The sequence below is a fragment of the Rhinolophus ferrumequinum genome, chromosome 3 (genome assembly GCF_004115265.2).
Source record: "Rhinolophus ferrumequinum isolate MPI-CBG mRhiFer1 chromosome 3, mRhiFer1_v1.p, whole genome shotgun sequence".
Classification (NCBI taxonomy): domain Eukaryota; kingdom Metazoa; phylum Chordata; class Mammalia; order Chiroptera; family Rhinolophidae; genus Rhinolophus; species Rhinolophus ferrumequinum.
Genome location: NC_046286.1, coordinates 6,075,053 through 6,089,723, shown reverse-complemented (window position 1 = coordinate 6,089,723; position 14,671 = coordinate 6,075,053). Strand labels below are relative to the sequence as shown.

The 14,671-nt window shown below is 53.9% G+C and overlaps 1 protein-coding gene across 1 annotated transcript; it reads right to left on the bottom strand.

Annotated features, from left to right (window-relative positions):
- Positions 1 to 5,870: 5,870 nt before the first annotated feature.
- Positions 5,871 to 14,090, bottom strand: MAPK13 (mitogen-activated protein kinase 13). Its single transcript, XM_033103188.1, has 12 exons — positions 13,876 to 14,090; positions 12,933 to 13,062; positions 11,664 to 11,722; positions 8,827 to 8,935; positions 8,613 to 8,642; positions 8,162 to 8,209; positions 7,911 to 8,025; positions 7,696 to 7,767; positions 7,059 to 7,138; positions 6,717 to 6,795; positions 6,451 to 6,624; positions 5,871 to 6,194 (listed from the first exon to the last, which is right to left on the bottom strand). Exons 1-12 carry the CDS (start codon positions 13,992 to 13,994, stop codon positions 6,112 to 6,114), a joined length of 1,098 nt encoding a protein of 365 aa, XP_032959079.1. The 5' UTR covers positions 13,995 to 14,090; the 3' UTR covers positions 5,871 to 6,111.
- Between the last annotated feature and the right edge of the window lie 581 nt (positions 14,091 to 14,671).

The window sequence follows — 14,671 nt, the reverse complement described above, 5'->3', positions numbered from 1 at the left end:
CAAGAACTGAGGTTTCCCAGAGAAGAAGAAATTCTGGGGCCGGCCCAGTGGCTCAGGCGGTTGGAGCTACGTGCTCCTAACTCTGAAGGCTGCCGGTTCGATTCCCACATGGGCCAGCGGGCTCTCAACCACAAGGTTGCCTGTTCCATTCCTCAAGTCCCGCAACGGATGGTGGGCAGCGCCCCCTGCAACTAAGATTGAACACGGCACCTTGAGCTGAGCTGCCACTGAGCTCCCGGATGGCTCAGTTGGTTGGAGCGCGTCCTCTCAACCACAAGGTTGCCTGTTCGAATCCCGCAAGGGATGGTGGGCTGCACCCCCTGCAACTAGAAAATGGCAACTAGAAAATGGCAAATGGACCTGGAGCTGAGTTGCGCCCTCCACAACTAAGACTGAAAGGACAACAAATTGACTTGGATAAAGTCCTGGAAGTACACACTGTTCCCCAATAAAGTCCTGTTCCCCTTCCCCAATAAAGAAGAAGAGGAAGAGGAAGAAGAAGAAGAAATTCTGCCTCAAGATTGTAATATAGAAATCCTGCATTAATTTCCAGCTTACCAACCCGCCCTCCAAATTTCAGACTTGCCAGCCCCTTCCCTTTGCCCCTGGTCCACACTCTGCTGCTGCCTGGATCAGACCCCGCATACAAGGCTGTAGATACTAGAGTCATAATACACGCCAAGAGCAACTGGGAGCAGACCCCTTGAGGGCCTGTTGAGGGAAGATTTAACATGAAGGAAGCCAGCTGAGTGGAGAAAACTGCTGCTGAGAAGGAGGAAGTGAGGGTGTCAGGAAGATGTCATGGGCAACCAAGGAGGGAAGAGGATGTGAGGTGGTGGAAAAAATAATGAATAGTCGACGCTTGGTGAGTGCTTCTTATGCGCCAGGCACTGTTCTGAGTGCATTCCCTCGGCCAGTTAACACAAGCCTGTCTCTCGGCCTGGCTGTCTCTGTACCTGTGGCAGCTGTGGGACAGGGGCAGTAATGCACAGGGAGAGACAACCGCACGTTAACCTCAGTGAGTGATCGTGCCACTGTTATGGTGGAGAGAGCAGTGCACCGTACACAGAATCCCATCCTACTCTGGGCCCATGTCTTCACCAGTAAAATTGTTTCGAGGGAACGCTGTGCAGTGGCGATGGGAGACTTCTACCAAGTTTGCAAATCAGGTATAGAGGCCTAGGCAAATTCCTTAGCAAGAAGCCGCAGGTAGACCCATTCCTACCTGGAGAGTGAGGCTGGGAGACACAGGGAACTGAGGGGTAATAGGTGTTGTCAGGTCCAGGTGCAGACCTGGGCGTTTCCAACCTGGCTGCCGTGCAAACAAGATGGGGGCTCAGAGGGACGTCAGTTAGGAAACAGCACGGGATACCTGAAGCTACATTTTAGTCGCTAGCACAAGCATTCTTAATTGGGGTCCATGAAGCATAGACTGTACAGTGTCATTCAGAGGTCCATGAACTTGGATTGGAAAATATTTCAGCTTCACTTCCACTCACCTGCATTGTCCTGTATGAATAAAGTTAGCACCGAGCTCTTCATTTCCCTTTCCTGTTGCTGCCGATATCTTGAAACATCATGTACGCTCCTTTCTACTTCACATTTACAGTTGTTTATTAGGCTCACCCCGAGATCCTGTTATTTAATGTGATAATAAAGAAACCCATGTGTTACAACATCACACATTTAAACAAATATTTTCACAACTGTATTTCAACATAACTACCCCTTCCTTTCTAAACCTGTGTATTTTATTTTATGCATATGAAAATATTATTATTTTTTTAAATTTTATTGGGGAACAGTGTGTATCTCCAGGGCCCATCAGCTCCAAGTTGTTGTCCTTCAATCTAGTTGTGGAGGGTTCAGCTCAGCTCCAAGTCCAGTTGCCGTTTTCAATCTTTAGTTGCAGGGGCACAGCCCACCATCCCATGTGAGAATTGAATAGGCAAACTTGCTGTTGAGAGCTCGTGCTCTAACCAACTGAGCCATCTGGCTGCCCCTCCAGAAGCTCAGCGGCAGCTCGTTGTCTTCAATCTAGTTGTGGAGGGCGCAGCTCACTGGCTCATGTGGGAATTGAACCGGCAACACTGTTGTTCAGAGCTTGCGTTCTAACCAGCTGAGCCATCCGGCCACCGTGAAAATACTATTTTGAGAAGGGGTCCACGGCCCCAAAAAGGTCAAGTGTCCCAGGCCCAAAGGGGCCTTGCTGACACTCTGGTCCCGAGTGAGGGCAGCTGCAGGCTGAACAGGGTCCTGCGGGAGGACCCAGACCAGACTTCTACCTGGTGCTGCCCCTGCTCCGGGAAGCCTGGGGTGAGGGCTGGAGGTGACACGTGGACAGGGACAGTTCCCTGACTTCTTCAGGTTCATGCAATGGCCTTGGGCCTCCGCAGTGAGAAAGGAGAAAATCAGCAGCCCCTTACCTTAGGTCATGGAGGGATCTAGGGAGAATGAAGAGAGATCCCGAACTCACTGTGGAATAAAAGGAGGGGAGCATCCCCGCATTGGTCCTTAGGGATTGTTCCAATGGAAACAAAAGCCAAGATGGGGAAAAGGGGCAGGAAGGGATTCCGCCCTCCTCAGCTGTGGTTGTAGCACTGCCGGGGACATGAAAAGAAAACTTCCCACATGATTTCAGCGTGCCAGGTGAAAGCTGAGCCGTGCCCCCTTTCACACAAGCCTCCGGCTCACGGGCACTGAGGCAGCTGTCACACCAGGCTCCCATTGAGGGCAGTTCCTCCATCTCTAGCTCCCCTCACTGGGAGCAGCACCCCTCACCCCCCCACACACCAATACACACCAGGCAAGCCCTGCCCTGGGTGACACTGATGGCCCAGCTTTCTTGGGGAGGAACAGTGCCATCATGCAAGGACACCTTTCATTTCACTAAGGAGGGAATCTAGGGCACAATAGCTGTTACTGAACTGTCCCCAGTCCCCGAGTCTGGCTTCCTTATCTCTGTTAAGACCCTCCGAGCTGCCCCACTGGCCACAGGGCAAAGTCCAACCCCGCCCACCAAGGGCTGTGGGCACCAGCCCTGCCTAAGGTCCTGCAGGCCAGCTGTGAGAGGAGCTGAGCGCCATGTCCCAGCCTGAGAATGGGCTCGTTTCCTTTCACTTTGGCCATGAGCTGACAGGGCAAGCCCGGAGTCCATGAACCCCTTCCCACTGCTCAGCACCTTCAGCTCTTTGGAGAAACTTCCCAGGTTTGAGATAGTTGTAGGGAAGAGGAATTAAACACAGAGAAGTTTAATTCTGGGGTGGAGGATGGATGGGAGGACAGTGAGTGATGATGGGAGAGGCCTGGGAGTCTGAGAGCCTATGGATTTTCAGGAGAGCGACTCTAAGGGGCAGGCCAGGGCCAGCACGTCTGCTTTCTGCTGTGTCCTCTGCTGCTCTTGATACCAGGGTGGTCTGCTTGGGGCAGAGAAATGACCAACAGGACCCTGGAACATCATGCATTCATTCCCTCATTCATTCTTTCACAGATATTTGTTCCAAGTGGGGTTCACAGGTAGGCATTGGGGAGGGAGGCAGGACCACACACACTGTAGATGCCACGCACAGAAGGCCTGGGGCAGAGGAAGGCGGCCTGAGGCAAAGTCTTGAAGGATAAAGAGGATTTTCCTCAGTCAGGAGAGGGATGGAGGGCCTTTTGCACAGAGGCTCTGAAAGAAGCCCGAGCCTCAGGCCTGCTTAGGAGAAGCGGTGCTGGGACCTTTGCCCCGGCCAAAGATGGCTCTGTGCGTGATTGCTATCAGGAGAAAACAGGTCCCTGTGGATAAGAACATTTGGGAAGTTCTGGATTAAACGATGTTGAACAGATCGCTTTACTGCAGGACTCGTCAGAGCCTTTAAGCTGCTCATGTGCAGGTGACTTCCTAGTGTATCCCAGGACTCGTGTTCCATGGCAGGCCACACTCGTGTAAGGAAGATGGGAGGTGATGGGTTGATGAGTTTAGAGAGAATGCAAGGGGCTTTGGATGCCAGGCCGAAAAGTCTGGACTTATTCCTTGGGGCCAGTGAGGCGTCTCAGGGAAGCAATTAAATGAGGGGTTTAGACTTAGGGGACCCGGGGTAGTTTAGTTATCAGCAAGGTCAGGGCTATGGCAGGACATGACCAGCTCCTCCCACTATCCACTCCTTCCTTCTTGATAGCAGGGTCACTCTGCGGGAGGGAAAACAGTCCACAGACATGAGCAGCAGTAAGGAGCTGAGAGAGATAGGCTAGAAGGGAGGGCAGGTTAGGCAACCGTTGAATCCAAGTGTGAAGTCTTTAGTACAGTGGTCAGGGCTGCTCGGGTTCAAATCCTGACTCCACCACTTCCTTCCTAGCTGTGGGTATCTGATCTCTCAGGGAGGGGGCAGTGTGGCCTCAAGGTGCTTCTGTTTTGTTTTGTTTTTTAAATAGACATTATTTGAATATCTTAAAAAACTGGACATTATTTTGGGGAGGCAGTTTTAGGTTTACAGAAAAATTGTGCCGCAAGCACAGAAGGTTCCATATGCTGCCTCCCACCGTCCCCACCATCTTCCCCTATTATTAACGTCTTGCATTAGGGTGGTACACCTTACAGACGATGAACCCATATTGGTACATTATTACCATTAACCGAAGTCCACAGTGTTCTTGAGGGTTCGCTCTTGGTGTTGTGCAGTTCGACTAGTTTGGACAAATGCATAACGTCAGCGACCCACCACTACAGCACCAAACAGAATAGTTGCCCTGCCCTAAAAATGCCCTGAGCCTCATTTTTAACACCTGTAAGATGAGAGCATGAAGCTCCTCTAACCCTCATTGTAGGTTCCCAATTTAGGCCTCTTGACAAATTAAGTGGTACAGAAACCAGTTAAATGTTTCTCTAAATATTACCTGGTAGCTCTCAGAATCACCAAGTCGGGTTGAGGGGAGGTGAGGCTCATTCAAACCTTCTAGGGTCTCAACCACAGACCTGCTAAGTCAGGATCCCTGGAGTGGGGCCCAGGAATCTGCATTTTAACCAGGCCCTTGGTGCACAGGGAAGTTTGAGACCCCTTGGGCCCAGGGCAGGAACTATGGGGCTCCTGACTTCTTGTGTAGGGGAATTCGTTCTCCCAAAGTTTTTCAAACCTGAACAGAAGGCTCCTAGCCATTGTCAGAGTAAAGCTTGGCAGAGATCGGTCATTCCCAACAAGACGACGCAGCACAGTTTTCTATAAGGCCTGGAAAAAGCCTGTTTCTGCCTTCTGCAGCTCCCAGGCAACAAGCCTGCTGTTGTTTCAGATCTCGATTGCTTCTCATTCACCCAAAATAATCTGCATGCAGTGTCTCATCAGCAACAGCTCTCTGCAGCTTTTTTAACTTAGCGTCCCAACACATCTGGCTCTGTGACAGAGCACCGGGCCTAGGAAAGGGTGGCCATCTGTAGTGGGTTGAAGAGTGTTCCCCAAAATGTCATGTCCATCCAGAACCTCAGGACGTGGCCTTATTTGGAAATAAGGTTTTACGGGATTAGGGTGGACCCTGAATTCAACAGCTGGTGTTTTATAAGAGGGGGGGAGCCTATGTGAAAGAGGCGGAGAATGGACTGATGTAGCTACAAACCAGGGACAACCAGATTCCGGGAGACCCAGAAGCTACGAGGCAAGGAAGGACTCTTCTCTAGAACTTTCTGAGGGAGCATAGCCCTGCTAACACATTGATTTCATTCTTCTAGCCTTCAGAATTGTGAAAGCATACATTTTGGTTGTTTAAGCCATCTAACTTGTAATTTGTTACAGCAGCCCTGGCAAACTAATATCCCACCATTGTTGTAGACCCCTGGCCTGGCTCAGCCTACTCCTCTCAGCTCCACTATAGCCAAGAAGGAAAGGACCCCACATACAGGCGATTCTCCAGGTAGGTGTTTAATGTGGCCGGTTACAATCAGAGCTGTTTTCTCCCAGCCAACATCTTTGAATTCTGCTTCCTACACAAGGAAGCGGGGCCCTTCTGTCCTCTGCACAGGAGGCTATAATCCAAGAAGGGTTGAAAACTTCAGCAATGACAAATAAATATTGGTCCTAGGGTCAGGCGGTGCCACGTGGTGGTCCCCAGGCTCAAGGCTCAGTCAGGGGTTGGCTGGACAAGTCACTGCAGTTTCATGCCACTCCGGCGTCGTGAGTCCTTCCGAGCAATGGGGCTGAAGTTCACAATCTCCTTGTAGATGTGCTCTGAGAAAGGCAATGTGGTTCGAGGTGGGTTGGGGTTGCTAAGGGCAAAGAGAACCTGGAGCCTCCCCCACAGATACAGAGTGAAGTAGGAAGTCAGCTTGGGGAGAAAGAAACAGATGCAGGAGACAGTATCCACTCAGAGAGGAGGCAGCCGTATCCAGAGAGGGGCTGGCTGAGGCCAGGCATGAAAATGAAGGAGGCAAAGGAGAAAGAGGCAGCGAGCAGAGAGGAAGGAGCCCAAGCCCCTAGCTCTTACGCTTCCATTCGTCCACGGTGAGCTTGCCATGTTCTAATGCATCTTCAAACTTCTGGGCCTCTGTCTCCTCCTCAGGGTCCCGGAAGGGTTCAAAGAAGGGGTGAGCGAGGGCCTGCGAGGCTGTCAGGCGCTTGTCCACATCCAGCTCCAGTATCTTCTCCAGCAGGTCAGTGGCTGCAGCCAAGAGCACAAGTGTCACACCCAGGCCCAAGAGAACCAGGCCTGCCCACTGGGACAGAATGCAGAGTACAGGCCCCGAGACTCACCCTGGGGGCTGGCGCGTGGGAAGAGCTGGGAGAAATCCTTTTTGGGGCTCTGTGGCAGGGACTGGATGTAGGATTTGGCCTGGAAGACAGAAACGCATTGAGTTACCCCAACTGTCAGCCCCTCAGGGCTCAGGCCGTGGGGTAGACAGCAGGGATTCCAGAAAAGCCTCATTAGGGCTGAAGGCTCCAGTCAGAGTCCAAAGTGGGATAAAGGTAAGAGCACCTGCCAGGGCAGAGGGAAGTACCGGTGAGCCCTCCTCCCCCGCCAAAGGCCTGCAGCCCACCTGCCCGAGGTCAGTTGAGCACACAGCCTGAGCCAGCCTAGGCCCATCTGCCACTCACCGCTTTGTCATTCAGCTTCTGCAGGAACTCTGTGCCCGGCACCCCGGTGACTTTCAGGATCTGGGTCAGCTGATCCAGGTCTTGGCAGCAGGTTAAGGGCTTGGCCTCACTCTGCTGGCAGATCTGATGCTGCCCTCCCCGCCAGCCCGTCACTGCCACCCAGGCCCTGTGGCGACCACCCAGGCTCCAGACCCGCCTAACCTCCTCCTGCTTCAGGAGAGGAGGCTCACCCTTCAGGACTCAGGTTTCTGAGAGGCTTCCCCCTCCAGGCCACGGTACGCGTCCCTCCCCACAAATGCTCCTGGATGTGCCGCCTTTCCGCCCTCATCCCCTCAGTCATCCCCCCCTCTTACACTCTGAGCGGGGCAGAGCAAGGCCTCGCATCTTCTCATCAATGCCTGCACTGCACACGCAGGTGCTCAGTTAGTGTGTGCGGTGCCAAAATGTGCGGTATTTTCTACATCGTGGTGAAATGAAGGTGACTAGTTTTTGTCATTTTACTTATCTGCATTTTAAAATTGTTCTACAGTGAGCATGTATCACCTTTGCATTAAGAAAAAGAAGAGATTCAAGTAAGAGAGTGTCTGTTGAAGGAATGAATCCCTGGATGGAGTTTGGCTTTTCTAGCAAAGGATACAATCTTTCCCCTTGAACAGAGTTTTCCCCGTCAGCATCTCTGCCATGATACAGCCCACAGACCAGATGTCCACTGCCGATGGAAGGGAGGAAGTGTCACCTGGTCCACTGACCACGACCCCGTGATCAGTCACCCACAGTAACCACGATGGTCTTGGGGAAGCTGCCAGAGAAGACCTTCCGCCCCATGCCCCTCCCAGGCAGCTGACCACTGACCAGTCTGGTTGTAGTGCATCCAGCTGAGGATCACCTCGGGGGCCCGGTACCAGCGGGTCACCACGTAGCCAGTCATCTCGGTGTCTGCAAGCCGTGCCAGGCCAAAATCCAAGATCTACGACTCAGGGGACACAGGGAAGCTCACTGAGGAGAGGAGGCCCTCGGAGCAACTTCAGGGGCGGGGGTAGGGGGGCTTATGCGGGAGAGGGGCTCACCCTGACCCTGTGCTGACCCCACCAGGGCCCACTCACCTTCAGCTCACAGTCCTCGTTCACAGCGAGGTTGCCCGGCTTCAGGTCCTAGATGAGAGGAGAGAGTGAGCACCGGGCTGAGAAGCAGAGATAGGAGCTTGTCTGACTCGGCCACCGCCCTGCATGCGACCTCACCAGGCCCCTTCCCTTCTCTGGGCATCGGCCTCTTCATGTGTAAAGTGAGGCTTGGCCAAGGTGCCCTGTAGAGCCCATGCAGCTCTAAAATGCTCCTCATTCTCGGGGCCTGAACCGCCCAGTTCTGGGCTTGCTTTGTTTGCAGCAATTCCCCCACAGCAATTCCTTTGAGGCAGGCCTTCCCGGGTTGAGGGTGTGCCGGAAAAATCCACATCCCATGCCCACAAGGACTGTCCCCTCCCTCCACCCGGCCCCATCCCCGGCTGTGGAGAACCCCGCCAGGACTGGGAGGGGCGGTAGCAGGGAAAGCACTCACCCTGTGGATGACCCCAGCTGAGTGGATGTACTGTATGAGAGAGAGAGAAGGGTGGGTCCTGTGCCCGGTTGTCACACCGAGCGTTTCATGCTGGATTCGACACCTCCTCCGCCCTCACAGTGTGCTCTCCCCGCCCCCAAGGCCTGGCCTCCCACAACCCTCAGGTCTCAATGCCAAGGTGCCCCCCACTGCCATCCTCCAAGCCCCCACCCACCTTAAGACCCTTGAGCATCTGATACACCAGGCACTGGACCTTGTCCTCACTGAACTCCATCCCCATGATCTTCTGTAGGTCTGTCTGCATGTAGGGCATCACCAGGTAGCTGCAAGGCACAAGGGCTCGGTGAACAGTCCCAAGTCCCACCCAGCCCCGGGTCTGAGCTCAGAGGAGGAGCTGGGGTGGAGCAGGGGCCTTAGGGATGACCTCTGTATGTGAGAAGAACCAGCATAACCACCACAGCCAGCCAGACCCCCACATGGGCCTCCTGGCTCCTGGCTCCTGGCCTGGCCACAGTGGCCGCCCACCTGGCAGAGCTCAGGGTGACATTTCAGCCAGAGCGTGCTCAGGAACATCAAATGGCGCTGTGTTCCCTTTCCTCAAAGGTGCCCTCTCCTTGCCCTCCTCCACGCCCCACAGAAAGCAAGAGCTGTGAGTTAGAAACATCTGCCAGTGTTTCCTTCTGCTTCTGTCCAAATCTTCTCTGCCCTAGGGGGTCATGCCCCGCTGAGATGGCTCCAGAAACAACCAAAAATGTCTGCCCTTCCAAGAAGGAAACAATAAAACAATTTCCAGGAGGGTGGAAGAAGGAAGGAGGTGGCTAAGCCATTGCACCCTCCTCTGGGATTGCAAAACAGGTCGAGGTCAGCAAAATGTAATCGTTGTTACTCAAGATAGTACCAGCAAAGTCCAGAATAAAAAATGATAAAGATTGAAAAAAGAACGTTAAAAAAAAAAAAAGATGTGGTGGAGGCCATCCCCACGAGGCTGTGACTTTTCGAAGCCTTCTTCTGCCTGGCCACACCCCCTCCACCTGACCACACCCCTCCCTGGCCCCACCCCCACATCTGGCCCCACCCCTCACCTGGCCACTCCCCCTCCGCCTGGCCACACCCCTCCAACAGCCGAGACCTGCTCCAGGCATAATCCCTTCCGGGCCTTTATCTTTCATCTCTGTGTGGACTCTGCTTTTTCTTCTTGGCCCACAAACTCGCTTAAGTCTCACTGTGCTAGAACCACCTTTCCTTGACCTTGTTTCTCAAGGAACCACCCCTTCTCCCGCTGTCTCTCCCCACCAAACTTTTAAAAAGAATGGTCCATACCTCTTGACCCCACTGCTTTAACTCCCAGTTCCCGACACCCTGCTCGGATCAAGGTCACCAATAAGAGCCCAACACACACAGCCCTGGCTTCCTCTTTTCCTATTTGACCTTTTACAAAGTCTGACACTCCCTCAAAAGTCTCTGCCGAGTCTCCTCTCCCTCTGATTACGCGCTCTCAGCTCATCTGCTCATCCTCTCGGACCTTTCTAACATTGACAGCTTAATCAACAGTATGTGTCATGTTCCACACTAGCCTGTTTCTGGGCTTCGGAGATTATTCTGACCCAAATCCACATCCACAGCCCAAACCTTCCTCTCCTGAGCTGCAGATTTCTCGGCAACTGCTGGTTAACCACTTAAATGTTCATAGGCTCTTCAAAGTGAAGTATCCAAAGTGTTCATTACCTTTCTCCCAAGATCTGTTCTTCCTCCACCTTATATTCCGAGCAGGAGCCTGACAGCCCCTGACCTAGGCCACCTCTCCCAGCCACCGCATCCCAAGGTTCTCTGGTCTGACCTCTGCATCCCATCACCTCTACTCTATTTAGATCAAGGTCTGGGTCTGGAACACTACCCTCCAGTCTCCCGCCTCCCAAAGCTGCTCCCTGCTCCTTTCTCGCTGCCACCAGAGTACATCCCAAACTCCAATGTGACCACATCATCTCCCTGCTCGAAACCTCCATGGAGTGGATGGAGGCTGCCTGTGGGATCGAGTCTGGACTCAGCTTCACCTAACTAGCTGCTGGCCTCCACTAGCCACTGAATTCTCAACAGTGCCCAGACATTTAGCCTCTTTCATGCACCATGGCCTCTGGCCCCGCAGTTCCTTCTACCTGGCATGCCTTCTTCTCCTTCCACCCCAGGCAAACTTCTAGCTGGTCCCCTTTAAATTCCAAATGCTAAGCCTAGCAACTGGCATTATAGGAAAAACTCCATTCAAAATGACTGCATTACATTTAAAACAAAAGCATGGTAACAAAGAGGCCTTCAGAGCATTTGAAGTAGCATTGGAAAAAAAAATCCACCTTCCCAAAAATTTCTAAATTTTAAACCAGGCACTGCACTAGCAAAGCCATCCATTTAGCAACTAAATTTTGGGGTTCTGTATAACTGTCAAACACCCCATTAGCCAGAGGTGGTCAAGGCTTCCTGGTCCTGGGTTCAGGCTAGGAAGAGCCCCAAGGTCCAGACCCACACCTGGGCCCCAAGGGAATGGTGAAGTGAGTTGGTGCAAACCCTGGGAGGATCGGTCATGATGTTCTGGTGATGTTAAAGCTGGGTAACACACAAAGCACCTCCCGTGTCTCCCCGAAAATAAGACCTAGCCGGCCAATCAGCTCTAATGTGTCTCTTGGAGCAAAAATTAATATAAGATCGGGTCTTATTTTACTATAAGACCCGGTATAATATAATATAATATAACATAATACTGGGTCTTATATTTATTTTTGCTCCAAAAGAGCTGATTTTGGGGGAAACAGGGTATGTAGCAGACAGCTCCATGCTGGGCAAGAACCCCACAGAGCCCCTCCCACCTCTTCCTGCCTGCCCTTCTCCGTACCCTTGGCTGAAAGTATCTCTCCAGAGAGAATCACACCTCAACAACAGCACAAGGATTGCCAGGGCAGGAAGCCCCCGCCCCAGAAGAGAGAATCTGGACCCTCCCCAAGCTGGCTCCAGAGTGATGCGTAAGGCCTGCAATACCCTGGAACCCAGTGCAGCCCAACTCACAAGTCCTGGAAGCTGCGCAGGGAGGAAGCTGGGGTGAAGACGTCCAGGAGCCCGATGACCTGGGGAGAAGATTGCCAGTGAGGGCTGAGCAGCCCCCTCCACGCCCAGCCATACACAGGACCACCCACCCTTTGCTAAGACATCATCTCCAGCAGGAGGCAGGTTCCCAGCCTTCTTGGAAGCAGTAAAGGGGCAGCAGCCGGAGAGGAATCCCAATTGGAAGGGAGCTTTCAGTGCTCAGTGGGGAATCATGCTGGGTAGAAGCGGAGGTGTGCTCACTGCCTCCAAGTCTGGTGTTCACGGCAAACAGCACAAACCCACTCTCAACTCAAGCAGGGACTCACGAGTGGTGAAGAGAATCAAGGAGGGAACAGGGGATGGGCCTGCCAGCTAGCAGGCTCCATGCCTTTGACCTTGGGTCTCCCATCACATCCATTCTTGCCTGCCAGAGGGCTGGTTCAGAGCCAGAGGCAAGAGGCCATGGGGAGGGTTGCTGAAGAGGAATGGGGCTTAAAATGTGCATTAAAAATTTGAAACATTATTTTAAATGTTTGCTTTCCAATCTAGGTATTCTAGAGCAAAACCTGCTTGCCAGGTGCAACACTGGGTCACTAGTTTTCCTAGTTGTTTCTATCAGATATCACAGTCTAATAGTTATGCACTGAGGCCTGGGCCCAGGCCCCCTAGGTTCAAGTCCCAACTCTGCCACTGACTAACCATATAACTTATGGGTCTTTTTATGCCTCAGTTTCCCTATCTGTACATGGAAGTAATAGTACTTGTGATACTGTGAGGATTAAACAAGTTAGTTTATGCAAAGCTCTTAGAACAGTACCTGGTGCATAAAAAGGGCTCAATAAGTATCTATGATTATTATTATTATTATCAGGGTCACATGTGGAAACATTAACCTAGATTCTGGGCCCTAGCTCTTAGATCTAGAACAAACTACAAAGTTCCTCTGTGTCCATTTCCTCCTAACAGTGAGATAGGAAGTTTGCACCTCACCAAGCTCATTCTGATCTACTACCAACATACCCTTTGCACCCTTTCTGGGAAGTAAGCAGGGCAGGTCCTGCACCCCATCTTAGTAATGAGGCGGGAACAAGAGTTGGAGGAGCAGGGAGGTGGTTCCCCTTCTCCTGGACCTGTCCTGAGCGCTCTGTACCCTCTGGAGCCATCTCCTGTGCACACACGGGGCCCGTCAGGACCCTGTCTGGGCTTCCCCTCTCCTCCCTGCCTTCCCCAGCAGCCCCAGACCCAGCCTACATTCTCATGCTGCATGTGTTTCAGCAGCAGCAGCTCTCGATAGGCCCGCCTGGCAACGATCTCAGACTGGAAGGGCCGGCTAAGCTTCTTGATGGCCACCTTCTCCCCGGACCGCTTGTCGATGGCGGAGCTGGAGAGGCATAGGCACGTCAGCAGGCAGCACTCTCCTGGCCGGGAAGTGCCCACTCCAGGTCCTGGGTGGTGTCTGCCAGGCCATCCTCACCCAAATCCCCCTTGGCCAGCAGGCTAGGCAGGGAGAAACGGGCGCCCACTGCCTGAAATGTGAGGGCGCAGCCAGAAGCACTGGGAGTGGGGCTGCGGGAGAGAGCAGGCCGGCACAGAGGTGCACCGCTCCTGCGTCAGACACAAGTTCAAGACACCAGAATCCAGAGCCCCAGGGACGCTCACTCTGCAACGGGGAAGACACTTCTCCCTCTCTGGGTCTCAGTGCACCCGTCTGTAACAATGGGTATTCTTCCGGAAGAGCTTCAGGGTCCCTGTAAGGTTCAAGTCCTGGAGAACCAGACCCGTCCTAATTCAACCCACAGGGACCCCACAAAGCCAGTGAGGAAAGTGAGATGGCGCCTGGGGTGGCCTCAGGCCAGCCTCTACCACAGCCTGAGGCTTCTCACTCATACTGTACTTTGCAGCCCAATCTGCTATCTCCTCCTAGCTCCACAGGTTGGGCCGAAGAAAAGCCCCTGGGAGGGTCTTCCAAGCCCGTGGGGTCCTCGGTCAAGGTGGTGAGCGCGCGGCCCCGGGCACCCAACAGGGGAGGGGACACCCACAGCGGGTCCGGGAGAGCGGAGGAGGTGCATTGGCCCGGCCCCCGCCTGTCGGGAGGCTCCACCTGTGTCCTGGGGCCTGGGCGCCCGCCGTCTGTCCGCCCGGACGCCCGGCTCCCCTCCCCACCCCGGTGGGCTCGCGGGCCCGGGGGTCTCACCATACGGTGCCATAGGCCCCACTGCCGACGTGCGTGGGGGACACGTAGGTCTTGGGCAGCTCCCAGGCGGTCCTGTTGACGTCCTGCTTGTAGAAGCCCTTTTTCCGGGGGAGGCTCATTCCGCGAACCCAATCTCGGTTGTCCCAGCGCGGCGGCTGCGTTCCAGGTCCGCCGGGCTCCCAGCACCCGGGCCCGCCCGCTGTCGGGTCCGCGCCCGCCCCGTGCCGGTGGCTCCTCCCCCGCGCGAGGGCGGGGCCGGCCCGCAGCGCGTCCCACCTGCCGGCTCGCCCAGGTGCGCCGCGCGGCCCCGCCCGGGCCTGCCTAGACAGTCTGTGCCCCGAGCCTCGGGTTTCCGCCAGGATCGCTGCCGGGCTAAAGTGGCTGCAGGTGCGCTGCCCTGCAGGAAGGGGTGCTTCCCGGCCGAGGGCTGGCGTGGGGGCTGAGGCTTGATAGACCGAGGGGCTCCCGCGAAGGGCGGCGGGTGGGGAGACAGGGCCTCTCCGCTCTCTGCAGCCCGGGACTCTGCAGGAAGATCTCTCCAGGATATTGAAGACAATTTCGGAAAAACAAAACCCCACAACATTTGATTATGGAAAGTTTCCAACATATACAAAAGTAGACAAAATGCCCAATGCTTCCCACACTTGACTGTGCACACGAATCCCCTGGGAATTTTATTTTAGTAAAATAGAGATTCTGAGTCAGTCGGCCGAGGTGGAGCCAAAGTTCTGCATTTCTAACCGGGTCCCAGGCTCAGAGGGCCTGTGGACCACACTCTGATGGTGGGGTTCTAGTG

Excerpts from the sequence above, each read along its gene's own strand:
- MAPK13 (XM_033103188.1), bottom strand. The coding sequence starts at position 13,994 with ATGAGCCTCCCCCGGAAAAAGGGCTTCTACAAGCAGGACGTCAACAGG. Across the intron at positions 8,210-8,612 it reads CAGCTGGGGTCATCCACAGG|GACCTGAAGCCGGGCAACCT; the intron begins GTGAGTGCTTTC and ends CCTCTCATCTAG. Across the intron at positions 8,026-8,161 it reads ACGAGGACTGTGAGCTGAAG|ATCTTGGATTTTGGCCTGGC; the intron begins GTGAGTGGGCCC and ends CCTGAGTCGTAG.